This window comes from Narcine bancroftii, chromosome 4 (assembly GCF_036971445.1).
Source record: "Narcine bancroftii isolate sNarBan1 chromosome 4, sNarBan1.hap1, whole genome shotgun sequence".
In the NCBI taxonomy this organism is placed as follows: Eukaryota; Metazoa; Chordata; class Chondrichthyes; order Torpediniformes; family Narcinidae; genus Narcine; species Narcine bancroftii.
This window is the reverse complement of record NC_091472.1, coordinates 96,864,790-96,886,501: the sequence shown is the minus strand read 5'-3', so window position 1 is coordinate 96,886,501 and position 21,712 is coordinate 96,864,790. Positions and strand designations below refer to the sequence as shown.

At 41.7% G+C, this 21,712-nt stretch overlaps 1 protein-coding gene across 10 annotated transcripts in view; it reads left to right on the top strand.

Moving 5' to 3' along the window:
- senp6a (SUMO specific peptidase 6a) overlaps positions 1 to 21,397 on the top strand; it is a 194,197-nt gene extending 172,800 nt beyond the window's left edge. For 9 of the 10 annotated variants that reach the window (XM_069932103.1, XM_069932104.1, XM_069932102.1 and 6 more), the window contains 4 exons: positions 4,160 to 4,239; positions 12,553 to 12,621; positions 12,727 to 12,877; positions 15,637 to 21,397. In XM_069932103.1, the coding sequence (XP_069788204.1) occupies positions 4,160 to 4,239; positions 12,553 to 12,621; positions 12,727 to 12,877; positions 15,637 to 15,804 (468 nt within the window). In that variant the 3' untranslated portion in view covers positions 15,805 to 21,397. The remainder of the gene's footprint in view (positions 1 to 4,159; positions 4,240 to 12,552; positions 12,622 to 12,726; positions 12,878 to 15,636) is intronic. The other variant, XM_069932107.1, reaches the window with a different exon arrangement.
- Positions 21,398 to 21,712: the final 315 nt, after the last annotated feature.

Sequence of the window (21,712 nt, the reverse complement as noted above, 5' to 3'; positions counted from 1 at the left end):
AAATGTTCTTGATGGAATGAAGTCTGGTGCCTGTGATGTCACAGGCCGAGTTAACATGCCTCTGGAATTTATTCTTGTCCTGAGATTTGGCGCCTCCATGCCAGACAGTGATGCAACCAGCCAGAATGCTCTCCTGAATCACCTGTCTAAGTTTTTGAGAATCTTCGATTACGCACCGAATCTCCTCAAACACCTCAGAGTATAGCCGCTGGCGAGCCTTCTTTGTGATTGGATCAATGGGGAGGTTCGAGGACACATCTTTGGAGATGTTGTCGCTCAGGAATTTGAACTTCTTGACCCTCTCTCTACTGAGCCCTTAATGAGGACTGGGTCGTGTTCCCCTGAAGTCCACATTTATCTTGGTTTTGCTAATGTTGAGCACAAGGTTGTTGATTTAGCATTCAAGCAACCAGCAATCCAAAACAACCAGCAAAAAAAAAAAATTCGAGGAAATAAATAAGTTGTGATAAGTAAGTATTAATAAAAATTTAAATAAAAATGTTTAGTTGTAAAAATGAAAGGTCTCTGAAGCAACACACAACCCCTTGGTGAAGATGGGAGGAATTATTCAGCCCTCATGTCCAACTTGCAGCAGCTGTTTGAATAAAGTTCTGTTTGAGTAAAATGACATCAACCAGGTTGAAGGGTCGGCCAATGCTGCTCACTGCAAGGGTGATTCTCCCAAAGAGTCTCACTATCCCTGGCTAGTAAGAGTCTATTTTTATGACTATATGAGTAAGGCTTTATCTTTAAACTTGGTAGAAGGTGAATTAATTCTGATGGCAGCACGGTTCACATAGCAGTCAGCACAACGCTGCAAAGGTGCCAGCGACCAGAGTTCAAATTTAAATTTTCTAAGTTATGAGAATTACCTGATTAAAGTGAACTTTACATAATTTTGGACTATGATGTTCATTTCTTTTCAAATTACATTTTGCACTGTCTTTTTTTTTAAACTGTTTATTCTTCATGCAGGTGTATAAGTTAGGTTTTGTAAGAGTGCAACCAGAAAATCAGCAAATCCAGCATCTGCAATCCCAAGAGGTGTCAGATCAGGGGTTTTACTGTACTAAATTTAATTAGTGCTGTTTGGCTACTGGACCACCAAGGTGTAGCCATTTACAGCTCTCATTCAGTTTTGATAGCACTTGATTACAGAAGTGCCATGTTATATTCTGATTACATGCACACATTTTAACATGGTTCAAACATTTCATTGAACTTGTAGGTGGTTTTTCTCATGTGTTTCCTAAAAGCCTGAATATGTTGCAGGAGAGAAGACCAAACATACAGTAATGCTCCTTCAGTTTATTTTTCTGCATTAAGAGTTAGCAAGCAGATTGCTAAAATGAGATTTTATTTCAGGTTTATTTTCAGAGTACATACATAACATTACATACAACCCTGAGGTTCCTTTTTCCTGCGTGAATTGCCACTAATTGGTAGTGCAAACATATGAACAAATAAAAGAACTGTAAACAGATAACGAATGTAAACAAATTGCAATACAGAGAAAACAAAAGAAAATCAATAAAGTGCAAAAGTAAGAGTTCTTAAAGGAGTTTCTGATTGAATTTGTCATTGAGCAGTTTGTTGGTGGAAAGATAGCATTTGTTCCTGAACCTCATGGTGTGAGTCTTGCGACACCTATACCTCTTTCCTGATTGCAGCAGCGAGAACAGAACATGTGCTGGGTGATGAGGGTCTTTGATGGTTGTTGCTGCTCTCCAATGGTAGCATTCTCTGTAGCTGTTCTCAATAATGGGCAGAGTTTTGCCTGTGATGCTCAGGGCTTTTGGAGGGCTTTAAGCTCAGGGGTATTGGTGTTCCCATACCAGACTGTGATGCAGATGGTCAGCACACTTTTCTCCACATATCTTTAGAAATTTGCCAGGGTTGAAAAAGTCACTGTAAATGTGTGAAAAAGAAAAAGTGTATATCATGGCTATTGTGATTTATGGTGTGAAAAATAAAAAATTTAAAAAAAAAAAGAAATTTGCCAGGGTTTACGATGTCATACCAAACCTCCGCAAACTCCCGAGTTCTGACGTGCTTTCTTCATGATGCCATTAGTGTCTTGGGTCCAGGAAAGATCCTCCAAGATAGTGACTCCCAAGAATCTAAATTTTCTCTTCTTCTCAACCTCTGATCTCCCAATGATCACTGGATTGTACACCTCTGGCTTTCCTTTCCTGAAGTCAACAATCAGCTCCTTAGTTTTGGTGATGCGAGTGCAAGGTTGTTGTTGGGGCATCATTCAGCCAAGTTTTCAATCTCCATCCTGTATGTTGACTCATCCCCATCCACAGTAGATACCACTACTGTGGTATCATTGGCAAATTTGTAGATTTTGTTATTGTTGTATTGTCGTAGGTGCAAAGTGAGTAGAGCAAGGGGCTAAGAACACACCACTGTGGTGCTCCGATACTGATTGTGGAAGAGAAGTTCTTATTTGTGTTATATCTCGAAGCAACATGTATCTTAGCTCATTCTCTACTAACGGGTTAGATTTTAAATTTTGGGGGGAGGGAGTACCACATTTTTCAAATGTTAGGGCTGCATTATGTTGACCCAATGAAAAATGTTCCATTCCTCATTTCTACTAACTGCTGAAAGGTTACTTAATTTGCATAGTTTGAAGTGATGCAAGTTTGTGTAAGACTTCGTTTAAAGTAAAGATTGGCCTCTTGTTCTGTAATTCACCCTAAAAAATACACTTGTTCCACCATCACCCAATTAAAAAAAATTGGAAATGGAAAATAAAAGTGAGAAATTTGAAATACTGCCTCAAGCAAAACAGTTAAAGGATTAGACTTAAATTTTATTATAAAAAATACAGAAAAAGTTTGAAGTACTTCCTTCCAGAATATCCCAAGACTTGGACATGTCCAAAACATATGAATTAGTGATACATCTCCATTATTGCATCTGGGGAAATATATCTGCCTAAAAACAGAGTTTAGCTTGGATATGTGGGCCCTATGGGCTACTTTAAATTGTAGGAGGGAGTGGTGAGCACATAAAGATGAGGCATTAACCAATTTAAAAATTACATTCTAAAATTTCTTTGGAAACTGAAAACTGTAGGTCCTGTTCCCAGGCATTTTAATTTTATATAATGGAGCCCCACTTGTTCCCAACAACATGTCATAAATGTTAGATATTGAACCATTATAAAAAGGTTGCAAATTAAAAATTACATCTATTAATTTTTTGTCAAAACTCTTGGGAAATGTATGCATTTGAGATTGCAAAAAATCTCTAATCTGTAAATAATGATAAAATAAAATAGTTGTTCAAAAGAAGTAAGACTTCCTTCAAAAATGATTACATTAAAGATTAACTGCTTTGTTCAGTATTATTGGAGAGAGAGGCATAACTTTAATGGCATCTGATGTGCATGTATTGGCTTTTATTTCTCTTTTGGCTAGGCAGGCAGTGTTGCTTAGATGGAAGAACGTTGCTCCGTCTACTCACATTCAATGGTTATGTGACATTATGTCATGTTTAAATTTAGAAAAGATTCAATATTCAATATCATATTTAAATTTTCAAACACTGTGATTTGGTATTAATACAGAGGTGTTGGTATTAATGCAGAGGTATTTCTGCAACAGGGAATCTTTTTTTCTCTTTTGCAAACAGCTTCAATTTTGGTAGTGGGATTAGATTTTCTTTTATAACAGAATATTACCTAAATATAAATTGTTTGATTAAGAATGCAGGGTACTGTGGATAAAATTTTGAGTATACTTTTTGAGTATACAGTCTGTACTTTTCTATTTTTTGACTTTTAATATATATTAAGTACTTTTTAATGTAAATTTTATTAAAAATATTGAAAAGAAAACAATACTGCATCAGGTCAAGTAACATCTGAAAAGTGAAACAGTTAATGTTTTGGGTTTTGAAGCTTCCTTGGAAATGAGGTATCCCAGACTCAAAACATGAATTCTATTTTTATGACCACCCCAACATAATTGATGTAAAAGTTGGCAATTCAAAATATCAACTTTTATTTGCTTCTCCATTAGAGTATCAGTACTGGTTGGATGGTGGGAGAAAAATTGTAGCATTTATTTGTTGTATAAAAGTATGTGCTTGTCAGTAGTTTGTAAAGATCAGTTATTTCTAGTATTGTCTTTGTGCTATTGCTTAGGATGACAGCAACGATACTGGAAGTATGGCAGAAGACAGTTCATCAGAAAGTGTGCCATGGGGTCAGCAACCTTCTAAACAGTGAGTAATTCAGCCTCAACCAGTGATGTAAAGTATCCGTCAGCTGCACCCAAGTTCATTGTAGTTTGCTCTCTTGGTCTTTCATTTACACAATTTCTCACACTTGACAAATTTTCTTCTAAATAACATGGCAAGGATAGTAAAAGTTAATAAAATTGCAACAGTCTAGAGATCCATGTTTTATGTTTTGTGTCCAGTTAGGAATGAATAATAAATTTGCTAAATTGACGAAATAATAAATTTACTAAATTATTGCATTGTTTAATAATGTTCAGAAAATACAAGGAAACTATACTTGTCAAGCTACTTGCAAATGGATTTTTCATCTGCTATATTCAGTAATTTATCTTGGAATTCACTGCATGTCAACTACAAAATTATTTCTAAGTATCTTACCAAGCGCTGTTATTGGAGGCTGTACATAGGCGATCATTCAATGTAGTTAATTGAGATCCATCAGTAATTTGAAACGGTTGTATTTGTTCACAAGGACATTTGTCACAAGCATCAGAGGTGAAGACTTGTATGCTCCCCTCTCTAGTTTGAAGATGGTTCAAAAATACCCACACTGGTAGATAGGTTATTGAGTAAAAATTTCAGTTTTGTAGGTGCATTTGGTGAACATGTATGGAGTGTAGAAAAGTTGGCCATAATCTGTAATCCTATCCCTGCTTCTACCATCAAGCTAGAAATCTATGAGTGGGAACAGTATAATAGTTCTGCAGTTGAGGTGGTGGTGGGCTGATTTAATTTGGGGCTCTGGGGTTCTATCTTTTCAGTGAAACACAACCTTGAACATCGATGGAAAGATTGAGGTCAGTGTGTTCCAAATTGTCTTCTGGCAAATGTGCAGAATGGATGATCCATCCTCTGCATCCTTTTGCTGTCCTCAGTGTCACAAAGCTCCTCCAAACCATGTGATACCTTGAAACTGCTCAGAACTCACTGCAGTACTAGTCCCAACACAGTCTGAGCTGTAGAGATGAAGTGAGAATGATGGTCCTGCACATCATGGTACAAGTTGATTGAGCATGGGTGAAGAGTCTTGGTAACCTCGAAGTTTATGTAAACTGGGGCGGAAAACTGTCCATCGGTCTGAAACATAACCAGCGCTGAGGAAGAGGGTTCTGATGAGCAGCTGGGAGGTTGGTCACCTTAGTTACAGGATATGAAGGTGTTTCCCAGGGCAACAACTTGGGTCAAACCACATTCAACTGCTTCATCAATGACCTTCCCACTGATATAAGGCCACGCTGCTGGTTAAAAAGCCAATGCTGAAAATACTCTGTGGGTCAAGCACCTTCTGTGGAGAGAAAACCAGTCAATGCATTCAGTCGATTACCTTTCTGAATATAATGGCTGCCACCCTGTAATGATGTCACTGATTGGTTGCCAAGTCATAAGAGCAGGTTTTTTTGAATATTTCATTTATTATTTTTCACACAGGCCTGTACAATTGTATACCGTGTCCTGCCAACGATGGCAGTTTACAATCTCGTATACATGTATATGTACTCCTTTTCTCCATGACTGTATATACAAGCCCACGTCATTACCCACCCCCTCCCCCACCTATAAAACTAAACTTCATTCATACTACAATGTCAATAAAAATAACACACATTAACATTAAGGAAATGAATAAGAGTACAAATAACTTTTAAAAAAAGAAAAAAAACAGGGACTATCACGGCTCCATGGATGCCTTCCGGGTCGGTGCTCATTCTTGACTTTCCTTGATCGGGATCAGTGCAGGAGAGAGGGAGCCGCAGCAGGGAACGGTAGAACAATCACTTCCATGTACCCATGTAGTGCATGTATGGCTGCCAAATCTTCCCAAAGGTGCTATACTTGTTTCTCAGATTGTACGTTATTTTCTCCAGGGAAACGCAACTTTGAGTTTCCTTGTTCCATCGCTCGATACTAAAAATAGAGTTGGAATTCCAGGTCACTGCAATGCAGTTCCTGGCCAATGCCAATGTGATTAAAACAAATTGGATTTCAAATTTGGACAGCTTCATTGTAAGCCTTATGTCCAATATATTTCCCAACAGGAACAATTCTGGGTCCTGAGGGAACTGTTTACCTATAATTTTCTCCAGGACTTGGCCTAGATCTACCCAAAAGGGCCTCACCTTGGCACATGACCAGGTTGCATGCATGAACGTCCCGGTTGCAACACTGCACCTAAAGCATTGATCTGGGAGTTCTGGTTTTGATCTATTGATTTTCTGTGGCATTATGTACAATTGGTACAAAAAGTTGTACTGGACCAGCTTGTACCTTGCATTAATGACCATGGTCATGCTTTCCTGGCACAGGTCGGACCAGCACCTCTCATCAGTTGTAATACCCAAGTCCAACTCCCATCTTTCTCTCAACCTATGAAGACACGGTTTGGGTCCCTCTGATTGGAACATTGCTGAAATAAATTTCTTGCTGATCTCCCTTCGAATCAGGGCCTCTATGTTACTGCAATGAGGTAGGGCCATACCTGGACCTAATATGTCCCATAGAAAAGACCTTATTTGAAGATAGGAGTGGAATGTTTTATTCGATAAATCATATTTATTTTTGAATGACATTAATTGCCCTTGCTTGTAACAGTCCTCTATACACCTGACTCCCTTACGAAGCCAGATGTCTAGAATCCTGTTATCCACTGTCAGTGGTATTAATTTATTCGGAGTCAAGGGCATTTTTGGGGACAACCCCACTTTAATATCCAAATACTGGTTGATTTTGGCCCAGATACTAATCACTTTTTTTAATATGGGGCTACACTTCTTCCCTGTCAACAATTTAATGTCCCATTTATAAATAAAATGCTCTGCTATCTTCTCACTTACTAAGTGCAGATCAATTTGTGCCCAAGATGTTACATTTCTTCCCTGAAAAAGAGAGGCGATGTATCCCGATTGGGCTGCCCAATAATATTTTTTAAAGTCCGGCAATCTCGATCTGCCTAGACCATAGTCCCATGTTAATTTTTCCAGAGAGACCCTTGTTACCTTACCATTCCAAAGAAACTTCCTAACCATATGTGATAACTGTTTGAAGAAACCCTGGGACAACAGCACAGGCAATGTTTGGAAAAGATACTGGAATCTTGGCAACACATTCATTTTGATGCAGTTGACCCTGCCCACCAGAGTGATAGGCAGGGCCATCCACCTCTTTAAGTCCTCCTCGAATTTCCCAGCAAGGGGACATAATTTAACTTATATAAGCTATTCAGGTCACTATCAGTATTAAACTCCTAGGTATTTGATCCCCTCCTGTGGCCACTTTAAACTACTAATTCCTTTAAATTGACTATAATAACCCTCAGTGAGTGGCATCACCTCGCTCTTATCCCAATTGATCTTATACCTAGAAAGTTCCCCATAGTTCTCCAGTACCTCGTGCAGTCTAGGCAGAAAAGTTGCAGGGTCTGTCAAATATATCAGTACGTCATCAGCAAACAAATTAATTTTGTGTTCCTTCTGGCCCACTCTATAACCTTTGATAGCTGGATCCTGACGAATGGCTTCTGCCAACGTTTCCATAGCCAGCACAAAGAGAGCTGGTGAGAGTGGGCACCCTTGCCTACTAGATCTGGTAAGTGGGAAGGCTGGAGAGACCTGCCCATTGGTTACAGCTTTCACCTTGGGCGTGTGATTTAGCGCCCTAATCCAGTTTTGAAAAATTGGTCCCAGCCCTGCCTTTTCCAGCACCTTGAATAAAAATTCCCACTCCAGTCTATTAAAGACCTTTTGTGCATCTTAAGGAGATGGCCAGACCCTTCTCATTTTTAGATTGTGCCAGATGCATAACACTCAGCAATCTGCCAATATTATCTGCTGCCTGCCTTCCCTGCACAAAGCCTGTCTGATCCTTATTTATCAATTTTGGCAAATGCAATGCTAATCTATTTGCCAGGGCTTTGACTAGGATCTTGTAATCGGTATTCAGGAGAGAAATTGGCCTATAGGAAGAGGGTATAAGCGGATCCTTACCGTTCTTCAAAATCGGCGTAACAATCGGCACTGCAAAAGATTCAGGCAGGGACCTTGTTTCCCTAGCCTGGTCTATCACCTCCATATACAGAGGCATTAATAAGTCTTTAAATTCTCGATAGAACTCAGGTGGGAACCCGTCCTCCCCCAGAGACTTGCCTGTTTGCAGCGCACTCAATGCTTTACTCAGTTCTTCCTTAGTAAAAGGAAGATCTAATCCTGCCTGATCCTCTGGGCTCAGGCAGGGGACGTCTAATCTGGCCAGGAACTTGTCCTCTTGATTGATGTCCCCAGACAATTCAGATTTATATAATCCTTCATAAAATTCCCTGAAGGTCTCATTCATTTCCTTTAGTTTGTACGAGACCTGGCCATTCCCCATTTGTATGGCATTAATTGTTCTAGCGGCTTGTTCTGCCCTCAACTGCCAAGTGAGTACCTTATGTGCTCTCTCCCCCAATTCATAATATTTTTGTCTCGACCTCATAATAGCCTTTTCCATACTATACATCTGAAGTGTATTATATTCCAATTTCTTGTTTGTGAGAGCTCTGTAATGGTCCTCTAGGCCTGATTCCTGAAAATCCTTCCCTAATTAGGTAATGTCCTTTTCCAATTCCTCCACTTCCCTCGTATAATTTTCCTTGACCATCTTTGTATACGCAATTATCTGACCCCTCAAGTATGCCTTGAGGGTGTCCCATAGAAGAAATTTATCTGGAGTAGAGGGGCAGTTGTCCTCACAAAATTGAGTTATTTGAGATCTTATAAAGCTACAAAACTCCGGCTTTCTCAATAGCAAAATGTTAAGATGCCACCTGCATGCTGTCTCCTGCATATCTGGTATGTCTATAGTCAAGACCTGGGTGGGGGAGTGGTCTGAGAGAAGTCTCATTTTGTACTCAGCTTCCATGATCCTACCCTCTAAATGGGCTGAAGCCAAAAAGAAACCTATTCTAGAGTAGGAGTCATTTTGTTTCGAGTAGAATGAGTAGTCTCTTTCTCTTGGATGCATTCTGCGCCACACATCTATTAAATTCAACTCTCTCATACAGTCAATGGTGGCTTTCGCTGCTCTAGTCTTAGATATACGTTTTGTGAACTTGTCCAATACAGGATCCAGGCATAAATTAAAGTCGCCCCCATCAAAATTTTTTCACTTCCCTCCGCAAAACATAGGGAAATGTCCTGTATAAATTTTTCATCATCAAAATTGGGGCGTACACATTGACTAGGGCCCAGGACTCTGAGTATATTTGACAGTGCACCATTACGAATCTACCCATTTTGTCTGCAGTCACCCTCTGCACCTGCACTGGAACACTCTTCCTTATTAAAAGTGCCACTCCCCTTGCTTTTGAGTCAAATGAGGAGGATATAACCTGTTCCACCCACTCTCTTAACTTTTGATGTTCCTGCTCAGTTAAATGTCTCCTGAAAAAAAGCCAGATCCACCCCCATTTTTTTAAATATGAGCCAAGAACCTTTTCCGTTTCACCGGACTGTTTAGGCCGTTAACATGAAAAGAGGCTACCTTTATGCTCTTAGCCATTATCTCCAGGTTCTTCCCAAAGTACCTCCCCCCTCGCTGCCACCCTCCCCCCCCCCCACACACACTCCTAATCTCTTACTGTCCGACCTTTGAGAATAAGCAAATAAAAAAACAAAGGGGAGACAAAGACAATAATTCAAATAACTGAGCAGAACAACATGAAACCAAGTGCAAAAGACATTCACAGTCATACTTCCCCTTAATCCCATATAACCCTCCCAGTGCAACCTCTGCCCCATACTACATCCACCCTCTCTTCTGTTTTGCTGACAGCCTCCTTCAGCTGTCATCCATTCCCCATAACAAAAGGTTGTGCCACCGGCTCCCATCTGATGCCCTCTCCGTCACCCGAGTTCCCCAGGGAAAAGTCACAGATAAAACTATTATAGCTATTTGGATTAACCCCTTTCTTAAAAAAAACATACATTTAAATGCCAAGAAAGGTAAGACAATATATCAGTATAATCTAGAACATCTTTCCTTCTATTTCTACTTCTCCTTTATGTTTCCCACTAAAGGTAAACCTTCGGCGAATTCACGCACTTCCTTTGGGTCTGCAATAAATTTTCTTGTACCCCTTACCCTTTTAGGGTGGCTGGGTACCTCAATACACAGTCATAACCTTTTTGTTTAACTAATTTTTTAGCTGGTTCTAATGCTTTTCTTGCTTTCAGGTAGATCGCACTAATGTCTGGGTAGAAAAAAACTTTGTTGCCTTCTACCCTCTAGGGGGTACCCTCTTCTTTCACATTCATCACTGCCACCCCCAATACTTTTTTTCTGTCCTGGTAACGTAGCAGTCTCACCAGGACAGATCGCGGCCTTTGTCCAGGACCAAGTCTGGAGAAAAGAGATGTATGTGCCCTTTCCACCTCGACCTATTCTCTCAACCCTTCCCTACCCAGCACCTTAGGGATCCAAGTTTGGAAGAAATGTGTCAGATTTTGCCCTTCCACCTCTTCTTTTAACCGCACTATCTTAATGTTATTTCTTCTGCTAAAATTTTCAAGGGCATCCAATTTTTTCCAAACATTTTCCTTTTCCTTTAATAATATTTCTACCTTATTATTTATACTGTGTATAGTATCCTCATTTTGGCTTATCCTTTCCTCCACTTCAATCACCCTACCCATTAGCCCAGATAGAGTGCTCTGGACCCTGTCTGGCTTCCCCCCCATGTCTTGGGCTCTTTCATCCACAGCTCTTAAGAGCCTGCTTTCCATTTGCCCCATCTTGTCAATAACTTCTTGCAGGGAGAGGCCCTCTGCTTGCTTTCCTTTAGCAGAGTTCTCTTTCTGGGTCTCCCCGCTCCACAGGATCTGTTTTCATCGCTGGTGTCTTGCTCTTGTAGATTTTTGGACCCCCTGCTGCTGCAGCTGCGGCATTAGAGATCTCTTCTAGAGCAGCGCTGCACCTGCCAGCTGGTCTGTTTGTTTCAATGCTGCTTGCTGTCAGGGCTCCTGCAGCTCCCTGGAACTTGATCCTGGACCCACTACTAGGGCAGAGGTGAGTATTGGAGTCGTCCCTGTTGTTGGCACCAACGTTGATACTGACACCTGCTGCTCTGTGGAACTCGATCCTGGATCCGCTACTGGGGCAGAGGTAAATATTAAACTCGCCCCCGTTGTCGGCACCGACACTGATTTCTTGCCAGTTCCTCTTCTGTTGGGCTGCTCCGATGTCTGTGGGGTTCAGCGTTTCTACCCCGTGACTGTTGCCGATGCCGACCTCTTCGTGGTCCTTGCACTCCCCACGAGCTCACCCGGTCTGATGGTCCCATTGAGGGAGGGGGGGGACCCGATCCTTTCCCCATCCCCAAGGGCTTCAGGGGATTTTTCTTCAGGTACTTGCCAGCCATTTCCATTGGAGTCCTGCTCTTCCTGTCTGGTAAGTTTCATGTTTGAAATTGCAGCATCCACTTCGGGCCCCGGGACGGCCTTGCCATTTTTCACACCACGAGGCATACCTTGCTTCGTCTCTTGCTTTAGGGAAAGTTCTTTCGTATTCTTACTCAGCAACTTGCCCTTTTTGGTCATTCTGTACTGTAAATACTTTCCGAAGCCCTTTCCTGTTATTTTTGTACTTCCTTTAGGTTTTTAACCCTAATTTTGTTTAAAAAGCCAAGAAGCTCTTGGGTTCTGTCTCCTCCTACTCTCCCTGCATCACGTGACCTCCCATAAGAGTGGGTTTGATGCCGATGCTGAGTTTGAACTTAAAGGAGCAGAGTGCTGCACACACATCGGGCCCCTGTTGAGAATAGCTGCTTCAAGGTTCTGATGATGGGTCTTTGGACCTGAAACATGAGCTGCTTCTTTTTAAGCAAATGTGGCCTGTCCTGCTAAGTTTTCCCAGGGTTTTCTGTTTTTATTATAGTAGGTCAATTGTGCTAGAAGTTGCGCTGGAATATTCCCTAAAATTCCGAAGGTCAAGTCAGGAGTAAGATGTACTCTTCACTTGCCTAGAAAAGGTAGGATTACAGGTCTCACAGCAACTTGCTGTGACACAAAGATATATTATGGGGTTCCAGTGAATTGTCTGGGAAGAAATGGATGCTGCATGAGGAAGTGTGCTGGAAACATGGCTGGTGAAAGGGTGACTAGTTGTTCAAACTGGATAATGATTTTTGACGTTCCACCACAAGAGGCAGAGGTCCCATAAAACTTCCCGGATATCCATTAGGAATGATCATTCTCTCGGGAGTTTTGGAATATGTTGGACACCCAATAATCATTTGCAGCTTCATCCTCTTGATCTTTTTCACAGGCCGTGCATTCTCATCATGGATTCTTTGCGTGGACCAAGTCGTGCAAATGTGGTTAAAATTCTGCGAGAGTAAGGGCTTTTCTGCAAAGATTTCTTTGTGCCTTTTGAGAATTGACATTTAAATTCTTGCAGGATTATTTCTATTTGTCACCACTCTCTTGGTGTTTGGAACAGGTATCTTGAAGTAGAATGGGAAATGAGGAAAGCAAGCAAAAGGTCTTTCACCAAAGACATGATAAAGGGTTCCAATCCTCGTGTCCCTCAGCAAGACAACTTCAGCGACTGTGGGGTATATGTCTTGCAGTACGTAGAAAGCTTCTTTGAGGTTCGTATCAGTTTTTATTATGAGTTGGGGAGCAGGGCTAAATAGTTAATTTTTAAAAAAGTGTTTGGTTTTAATATACTTCATTAGTGATAACCTCCCACTTTTGGCACTCACTCTTTCTCCCTCCCAATTACCATAACACGCAGGCTTCATGAGATGCATGCCGCCAGCCATCACCACCTTGCACACTGGCTATTGTACCTGCTTCTTGACCTTGTCCATCCAAGGGTGCTGCAGGGTTTTCCTGTGTCTGGTTGACAGCTGTAGAAGACCAGGCTAATTGCTATCTCTCCAACAATGTCAGCTAACTTATTTTCCCCAATTTAGAAACTTTGTTTAGGTGCACACTAAAATCAAAGAATAAAGAAACATTAGAATCTAATGTTCTGCTGTGCAACACACTGACCAATAGATTTGGATGCAGTTTCAGGATATTAAGAAATAATATAGCCTGCAGGTGCAAAATGTATACTTAGTTGAGGCATTCAAATCCCCATATATGTAAGGTAAACAAGAAAGATTGCAGATGTTAGAAAACTGAAGAAACTTTAATATGCTGGAGGAACTCAAGTGGGTCAGGCCATATCCACGGAAGACGATAGAAAGTCAACACTTTCGGCCGAAACTCTTTATCAGGAAAGATTCCAGATGCAGAGTTTTGGCCTGAAATGTTAACTATCTTTTGCCTTCCGTGAATGTTGCTTGACCTGCTGAGTTCCCCAGTATCTTGAGTGTTCTTAAAATATATGTTGTTTTGAAACAGTTTTGCCCCTTGCCTGCTGATCACAGCTCTACCCTTCACTGGTGTGCTTACCAATCTGATCCTAAGTTTCTCTCCTCGCATTGGCACCACCACTGAACCAAGCTTCCATTTCTGAAATGTATCTTCCCTCTGCTTGAAACTTTTTTTCTTGCCTTTGTAAATTCTACGTTCAAAAGCTTCCTTTCCCTTGTCATGGACCCAAGCTCAGTATCACCAGCATGCCTGACCACCTTCAATACCACCAAGGGTTTTCAAAGGATCATCTTTGTACATCACTCTTCTGCGTTTTCCTCTCATCCTGCAAAATTTCAAGCCCTGACTCCTCTGGATTCTAATACAGGTACACGATCCTTTATCCAGAACCCTTGGGGGACAGTGTATTCCAAATTTCAGATTTTTCTGGATTTCGGAAAACCCACCCGAATTGTGCTACCATATCCACGCCCAACCCCTTCCAGTTGCCAAGCTGCCTCCCCCAACCGCAGTCCCTCAGCCGCCTCCCCCAACCGCGGTCCCTCGGCCGCCCTGCAGTCTCCCCCAACCACGGTCCCTCAGCTGTTGCCCTCGGCCGCCCGGACGTCGCCCCCGACCGCCGGTCCCTCGGCCGCCTCCCCCGACCGCCGGTCCCTCGGCCGCCTCCCCCGACCGCCGGTCCCTCGGCCGCCTCCCCCGACCGCCGGTCCCTCGGCCGCCTCCCCCGACCGCCGGTCCCTCGGCCGCCTCCCCCGGCCGCCGTTCCCTCGGCCGCCTCCCCCGACCGCCGGTCCCTCGGCCGCCTCCCCCGACCGCCGGTCCCTCGGCCGCCTCCCCCGACCGCCGGTCCCTCGGCCGCCTCCCCCGACCGCCGGTCCCTCGGCCTCCTCCCCCGACCGCCGGTCCCTCGGCCGCCTCCCCCGACCGCCGGTCCCTCGGCCGCCTCCCCCGACCGCCGGTCCCTCGGCCGCCTCCCCCGACCGCCGGTCCCTCGGCCGCCTCCCCCGACCGCCGGTCCCTCGGCCGCCTCCCCCGACCGCCGGTCCCTCGGCCGCCTGGCAGTCTACCCCGATTGCCGGTCCCCACTTGCCGGATTTTGGCGCTTTCCGGATTTTAGATGTCCGGATAAAGGATCGTGTACCTGTATACTGTCCCAAAACTCTCTACCTTTCTTTTAAATCAAACTTTAACCACTTTCATCTAAATATGTCATCAAAACTAATTCATTATAGTTAGAATTCAGCATCAGATTTTGTCTTGCAAATCACCTGTGAAATTTCAATGATGTTTTACTGGATTAACGTTGCTTTCTAACTAAATATTTTGAAAAGGTAGCAGCCAACATTGGATTAAGAGCATTGTTTTAAAAGTATTGTTGAGTATTTTTGCTGTAAAAACTATTATCCAGTTCCCTGGGGCTTTGGTGCTAGACTGGTAGATTTTCTGGATTATTGAATATGATTCCCCTTCATATTCCCAACTCACCTTTAATTCACTTTAAAAAAAAATGTGATTTACAGGAGTGCAATTTTCTGCTGAGTTTAATGAGAGTGCAGGAAACAAGGGCCTGGTGAGTTAAAAAGAAGCATGGGTTTAAAAAGGAGTTTAAAAAGGAGTTAGCCTGATACTAAAACCATGACAACAACAATCTGGTGAAAGAACTCATCAGGTCGAGCCACATGAGTGGGAGAAAAAGAATCGTCAAATTTTGGGTTGGACCCCTTCAACAAGGCCTTTCACCGATGCTGCTTGACTCACTGAGTTCCACCAACAGATTCTTCTTGCTCCAGATTCCAGTCTCTTGTGACTCCTGCTGAACCAATGACTTGTAGGATGGCACATTATCAAAGTTTTACTGTATAGGAGTTTTAAAAGCATTTTCCAGTATTTATATGAAGAAATAAACTGTTGGAGGAATTCTGTGGAGGCTGAGGGATAGTTGATATTTGTATTAGGATGTTAACTCTTTTGACCCACTCCCCTTGCTGATGAAATAATATTTGTTGCACCTTGCCATTCACAGAACCCGATTCCAAGTTTTGAGCTGCCTATGAACTTGATTGACTGGTTTCCTCAGCAGCAAGTTAAAAAGAAACGAGAAGAAATCCGCAATGTAATCCTTAAATTGTGTGAGACACAAAGCAGAGGGGAAAACAGGCAGGAATTCAAAGCAACAGAGGCACCTTCATGAGCAGTGCTTTGCCGAGGCGGACTCTGATGGAGGATACCTTTGGTTCCAGGATACTGTTGCACTAATGCATAAATGATTGGATTTGTTCTAGTGTAGGATTCCACAATAATATAAATATCCAGTGTGCGATTGACCACTTCAGAACATTGTTCGATGCACACATCTCCATTTTACAGCCACCCAAATGAATGTTTATGTACTGTTATAAATATAACAATCTGTACATATGTTCATAAACAAATTTTGCAGCATTTGTGATGATCCGTTTTCACTGTTTCCGTTAGTAAGTATTTTGGTATGTATTTTTGTTAAAGGTAATTGGATAGCGACTTAAAAGTATGATTAAAAGTTATAGTACTAAATGGACTGGGCAAATTTCTTATTTCTTGCTGAGTTTCTCTCTGTCTATTCCTCCCCTCCTCACACAAAAGAATTTCCTCCTTGCTGGGCTCTGGTTCCAGGATGGGCATGGCCCAAACCTGTTCTCACCCAATTCCATGAGTTAATACTGATCACTGAAGAGTAGCTTTTTAGTCTACGTCTGTTCCTGAAAACCCATAGGTGCTGAGGCCAAATTGCAACTCTTGCCTGAGCTCACCTGATCCACCCATTGATCATGACACCTTCTTGAACAACAGTCAATAAATTATCAGGCATTTTTGAAGAAGAATGGGCATGGTTATTTGTCATCAGTGGCAATTAGATTTTTCCAGTCATGGAGTTGTAACCAACTGAGGTGCTTTGGAGCCTGAGTTGTGGCTTTCATGTAAAGAAAGATTAGTTAAGAGAGCTCTCTGTGGTACTAAATCTCAGCAAGCATCGGGCATTTCTTGAGAGGATGGGAGGAAGAGACAGTTGGTAAGTGAGGATATGAGGGGTGGGGTAGGAGGGCGAAGGTGCAAAATCAAAGCAAGCAAGTGCCTTCAAAAAGAACTCTCTTGGGTAATTGGTGTAAAACCATATGTCTCCAGAATGTGTCTGCAATTAAATTTTGGTGTCTTCTCTTTGCTGAGGAGAATGGCAAAATTTTGTGAAAATTTTCATGGAACTGATGTTCACTGAAATTAAATTTTTTTTCAACCATTTCTTCAGTCCTTCTTGGTGTAGAATCAGTCCATTTTGTCTCATTTTACAGCTCCCTGGCATTGAAGATGTCTGTACTCAAAGGTTTATTCATTCCACACAATTGGAAATCAACTGAATAATACTGCAGCTTTTCCTGCTTCTTTGTAACAATACCTCATAATATTTATGCACATTGTAGTTGATCTGTTTGTATATGAACTGATTTTCTGTAAATGCAGTTTTGGAACTGTGTGTATTTATGTATGGAATATGTTTATGCTTTAATTATATTTCATCTTTCTGCCGCTACAACCAGAATTGCCTCACAAATACATTATTTAAATTGCAAGAATGGCACTGAAATAAGGGAATGGAGTTTTATTTGCACAAAAGCCATTGTTTTGATTTAAAAATTCCTTTATTGTAAGGACATCAACTTTGGAAGCTTTTTAATTTAAAAAAAAATCCTTGAAAGCAGAAATTATTCACTGCTGGCAGTCAGGTGAAAGTGAATGGTCTGTGGCAAGAGCTACTGGTCTGATTGTGGTGCTTCAGCCAGACACCTGGAAGGAGGCAGGTGGCAGGGGAAGTTGCTATTAATTTCTAGCTAGAAACTCTGGTTAGAAGTGTGCCTTGTGTCAAATTAAATGTCACATCCTCCCATCCAACTAGTTCACTGGTCTGGTCTGGTCACCCTCCAACCTTGCGCAAGTCAAGATTTTGGAGGTCAGATTCGCCCGTGTTTTCCACCTAATGTAGAATAGAATTTGATGGATCCATCTTATTTGTTGCATCAGTCACTTTTTAGGCAGGCTGGAATATTAGTCACTTAATATTGCAGCAGTATTTACATGTTTTTCCCCATCAATAAAGTTTAAAAAAAAAATGACAAGATCAAAGTGTTTTCTCTATTATGGATTAAAATGTTTGTTGGTAGTCTAGTGAGTTATCTTCTTTGTTCCAATGTATCACAGGAATATATGTTGAAGAGAACCAGTGTTGCTTAGATATTGGCAGCCTTTTTGATATTTGATATTTCCTTTCCCATGTGATGCTCAGGCCTGATCTCATCTTCACCATTGATCTGATTTAACTTGATTGCTTGTAAACCCTACGGTCCCAAAATATCATTCCAACAGTTACCGGGTAACTAGGAATTGTTATATAATTGGTTTGCATTTACCCACCAGAACGCCCCATTATTGGGTTTTGAGGTGGTCTGGGTGGAGAGCCCATTGGACCTCCAAAGTTGAATCAGTACCCATGGACACCTTGTCCAACATCATACCTTGTTTTCAGTTGGTCACCTCATTCAACATTCTTTTAAGCAAACAGTGGCTTTTGGGGTCAAGTGCTCAACGTCTCTTCAATTTTTTTTCCTGTTCTAATACCTTAACTTTATTTAAATTTAAAATTTAGACCTACAGCACAGTAACAGGCCCCTCTGGCCACGAGCCCATGCACCAATTAATCTACAACCCCTGTAAGTTTTGAAGTGTGGGAGGAAACCCATGCAGACACAGTGATAATGTACAATATCATTATCGATGGTTCCGGATTCGAACCCAGGACGCTGGCACTGTAATAATATTGTGCTAACTGTGCCATCCTCTTTATTTGTAGGAAGTGTGTTTGGTCTTCTAACTGATAATTCCAGATTGGCAAAGCGATCTACTTCTATTAATTCAGCAATCACTGATGCTTTGTATGATTAAAAAGAGTCACCAAACACTCCAACTACTGCATTTGGTGCTTCCAATGTGGCCTCCTCTGTTAGTGAGACCAAGGGCAGACATGGGAACAGGGTTGGCGCTATCATTAGGCCAACTCGGCAGCTCCCTAGGGCTCAGAGGGGCGCAGTTGAGAGTTTCCAACAGCTCCGGCACCTCTGCGTCATGAATGACATGGTTCTGACTAACATGCTATAGGCACATGTGTTAGTCTGGTAAGGCAGAGGGAGGAATTGGTATGGTGCATATCAAATGTCACATCAGGTATTGCATCCTAGCCCCCGCACTCAACCTGGCCTAGGGCGTAAAATAGTCTGGCACCAGTTCTGCATGGGAACCATTTTGCAGAACATTTATGCTCTGTCTGCAATAGCTATCCTGAGTTCCAAGTTGTATGCTCTTTCAACTCCTCTTCCCATTGCCTTACTGACCTGTCCATCCTTAGCCTTCTTAACTACCAGAGTGAGGCCCAACACAAACTAGTGGAACAACACTGTGGACAACCCAATGGTATGAACACTGAATTTTATAATTTCAGGTCATGAGCCTGGTCATGTTCTGAGATGCTTTACCTCTCTTCCCCCCCCCCCCCCCCACCCTTAGCATCTATTCCATTTGTTTCCCTTGCCACCTCCTTTTGTCTGGATCCTGCCAATTAGCTGCCTCTATCTGTCATCCTTCATCTTTTTCCGTGTTTCACTAATCGACTGATCATTGTCCAACCCCTCCCACCCTGTCCTCAGCATACTAGCTATCTCCTCTCTGCACTCTTCAGTTTTGATTAAAGATTCTAGCTGAACGATTGACCAATCCTTTTCTACCACTTGATGCCTTTTGACGCTCTGAGTTTCTCCAGCAGATTGTTTTGCTGCAGATTCCAGTATCTGCAGTCTCTTGTGCCTGACCAAACCACTGACTGAATTTATCTTGTATTATCAGGAGAAAAATCCACCCCAAAAGGAGAGAGGAACATTCTGTTGGATTTGCATTTATTCTGTTGGTTAACCTGAACGTTACCTGCAAACTTGCTTGTTGGAACATTATCATTTTTTAAAAAATTTAGACATACAGCACAGTAACAGGCACCCATGACTTCGTGCCACCCAATTTACACCTAATTAACCTACACCCCCGGTATATTTTAAACAGTGCAAGGAAACCGGAGTCCCCTAGGAAAACCTACGCAGACATGGGGAGAACATACAAACTCCTTACACTGTGAGATACAAACCCTGGTCGTGATCACTGGTATTGTAAAGGCTTTGCACTAACCGCTGAGGCAAACGTGCAGAATGAATGAATATCTGGGTATTTGTTAATTGGTTTTGGTTGCACGTTACTTTAGCATGTTTGAATTAAGGAACTTGTATAATGTAATTTTAATTTAGAGATACATCACAGAAACAAGCCCTTCCAGCCTCAATACAATCCTGTGATTAGTTAACTTACTAACCTGTATTTCTTTGGAGCATGGGAGGAAACCAAAGCAAACCCACATGGATATGGGAGAAGGATCAAAATGCTTGCGGACAGTGGTGGATTTGAACCTGTGGTCAGGAGCTGTAATAGTGTTATGCTAACTGTGTCACCCAAGTAGTTCTTGAGCTTGTCCATAATTTCTGCTGTACAATTGTGTTGTTTACAGTTTGATTTTACACAGCAATATATCTTGAAAGGAGAGATCCAGTAGGGGAGTAAGGTAACTTCCAAGGAGAGCATTATTGACAAGATGAATTTGCCAGTCATTCACAGTGAATTGCCAGCAGTTTACAAATCAAATGGAAAAGCAAGCCAGGTGGGCTAAGAACAATGAACACGTTTACCCTCTCCCATAACACTCTACAAAAGAGATGCATCTTTGGCGATGGTCCTGTTCTACCATTGGTAGAATGTTTAAAATGACTTCCCTTTGAGTACAGCCTACAAGAATGATAATTTTATGGATGTAATAAAGATAAGGCTACTGAAAAGGCCAACAAATATCTTGAAGGTCTCGGAAGTAGGAACAAACTAAAACGTAACGAGATATTGGAATAAATCAGACACAGTGTTTATTGGAAATGAACTTGCAATTTTATCAGATTTTTAATTAGGATATTTTAAAGTACTGCTTGTCCATTGAAGCCAGCTTTCGGGGAAATGGTACAAAATTTGCAATCTCAAGTTCCCACAACCAGCAATTTGATAATTTCTTTTAATAATATGAAAGTATGAAGAATGCTAGGTTTACAAGTGCTTTAGATGAGGCTTGGTTTAATGTCTGATCAAAAGGTGAGTAGGACACCTATTCGAGCCCTCTGCTGTATAGGAGTGCCTACAGCCAATTTTTTGTGCTCTTGTTTGGAGTGAAATCGAACCACTTGTTAGTGCTGCCACCTACTGGAGAACATGCAAAATGTCAAATTTGGGATAAAGCAGCATACCCAACCTTAGAGCAGCCCATTCAATCTTCTAACAGAGGTACTTTTTCTTTTGTCCCATGTTGATGTAGAAAGCCATTTGCTAGAAATGTCTAAATAATCTGATGTGAACTCCTTCTAGCTGTAGGAAATGGTAGTCTGGTTCAATTTTAAATGCTGTCCTTGTTCCTCAGACCAAATTACTCTTGTCTTGAGATGATGCAGTTTAAATGCCACTTTATTAATCCATGTGCCTTTCACCTTTCCGTTACTGCTGTACTTGTGACTGCAATTTGAAAATGAGCTCAAATGCTCAGTAATTTATCAAAAATGATTTATGCCCATTGAGGCTTTGGTTATGAAAACAGATGTAAGAATAATAATAAACAAAAGAATGAATGTCTTGACATAATCTATTTCATAAACTCTTCATATCTCGTGCATCACAATTTATCCAAAACTACTTGAACTGGGATTGATTTTAAAAAAACACTTAAGAGACAGTTAAGGGGCTGCAGATAGAGGAAATGTGGAGCAAAAACAAATTGGTGGAGGAACTCAGCAGGTCAAACAACATGTGTGTTGGGCAGGGGTAGAGGACTGGTTGAGAGGGGGAAATTTTGATATTCCAGGTTGAGTCCCTGTTTCAGAACTAGTGCAGAATTAGATTTAATGTTTGATTGATTTGGGAGAAAAATTCTGGGAAATTCCTCC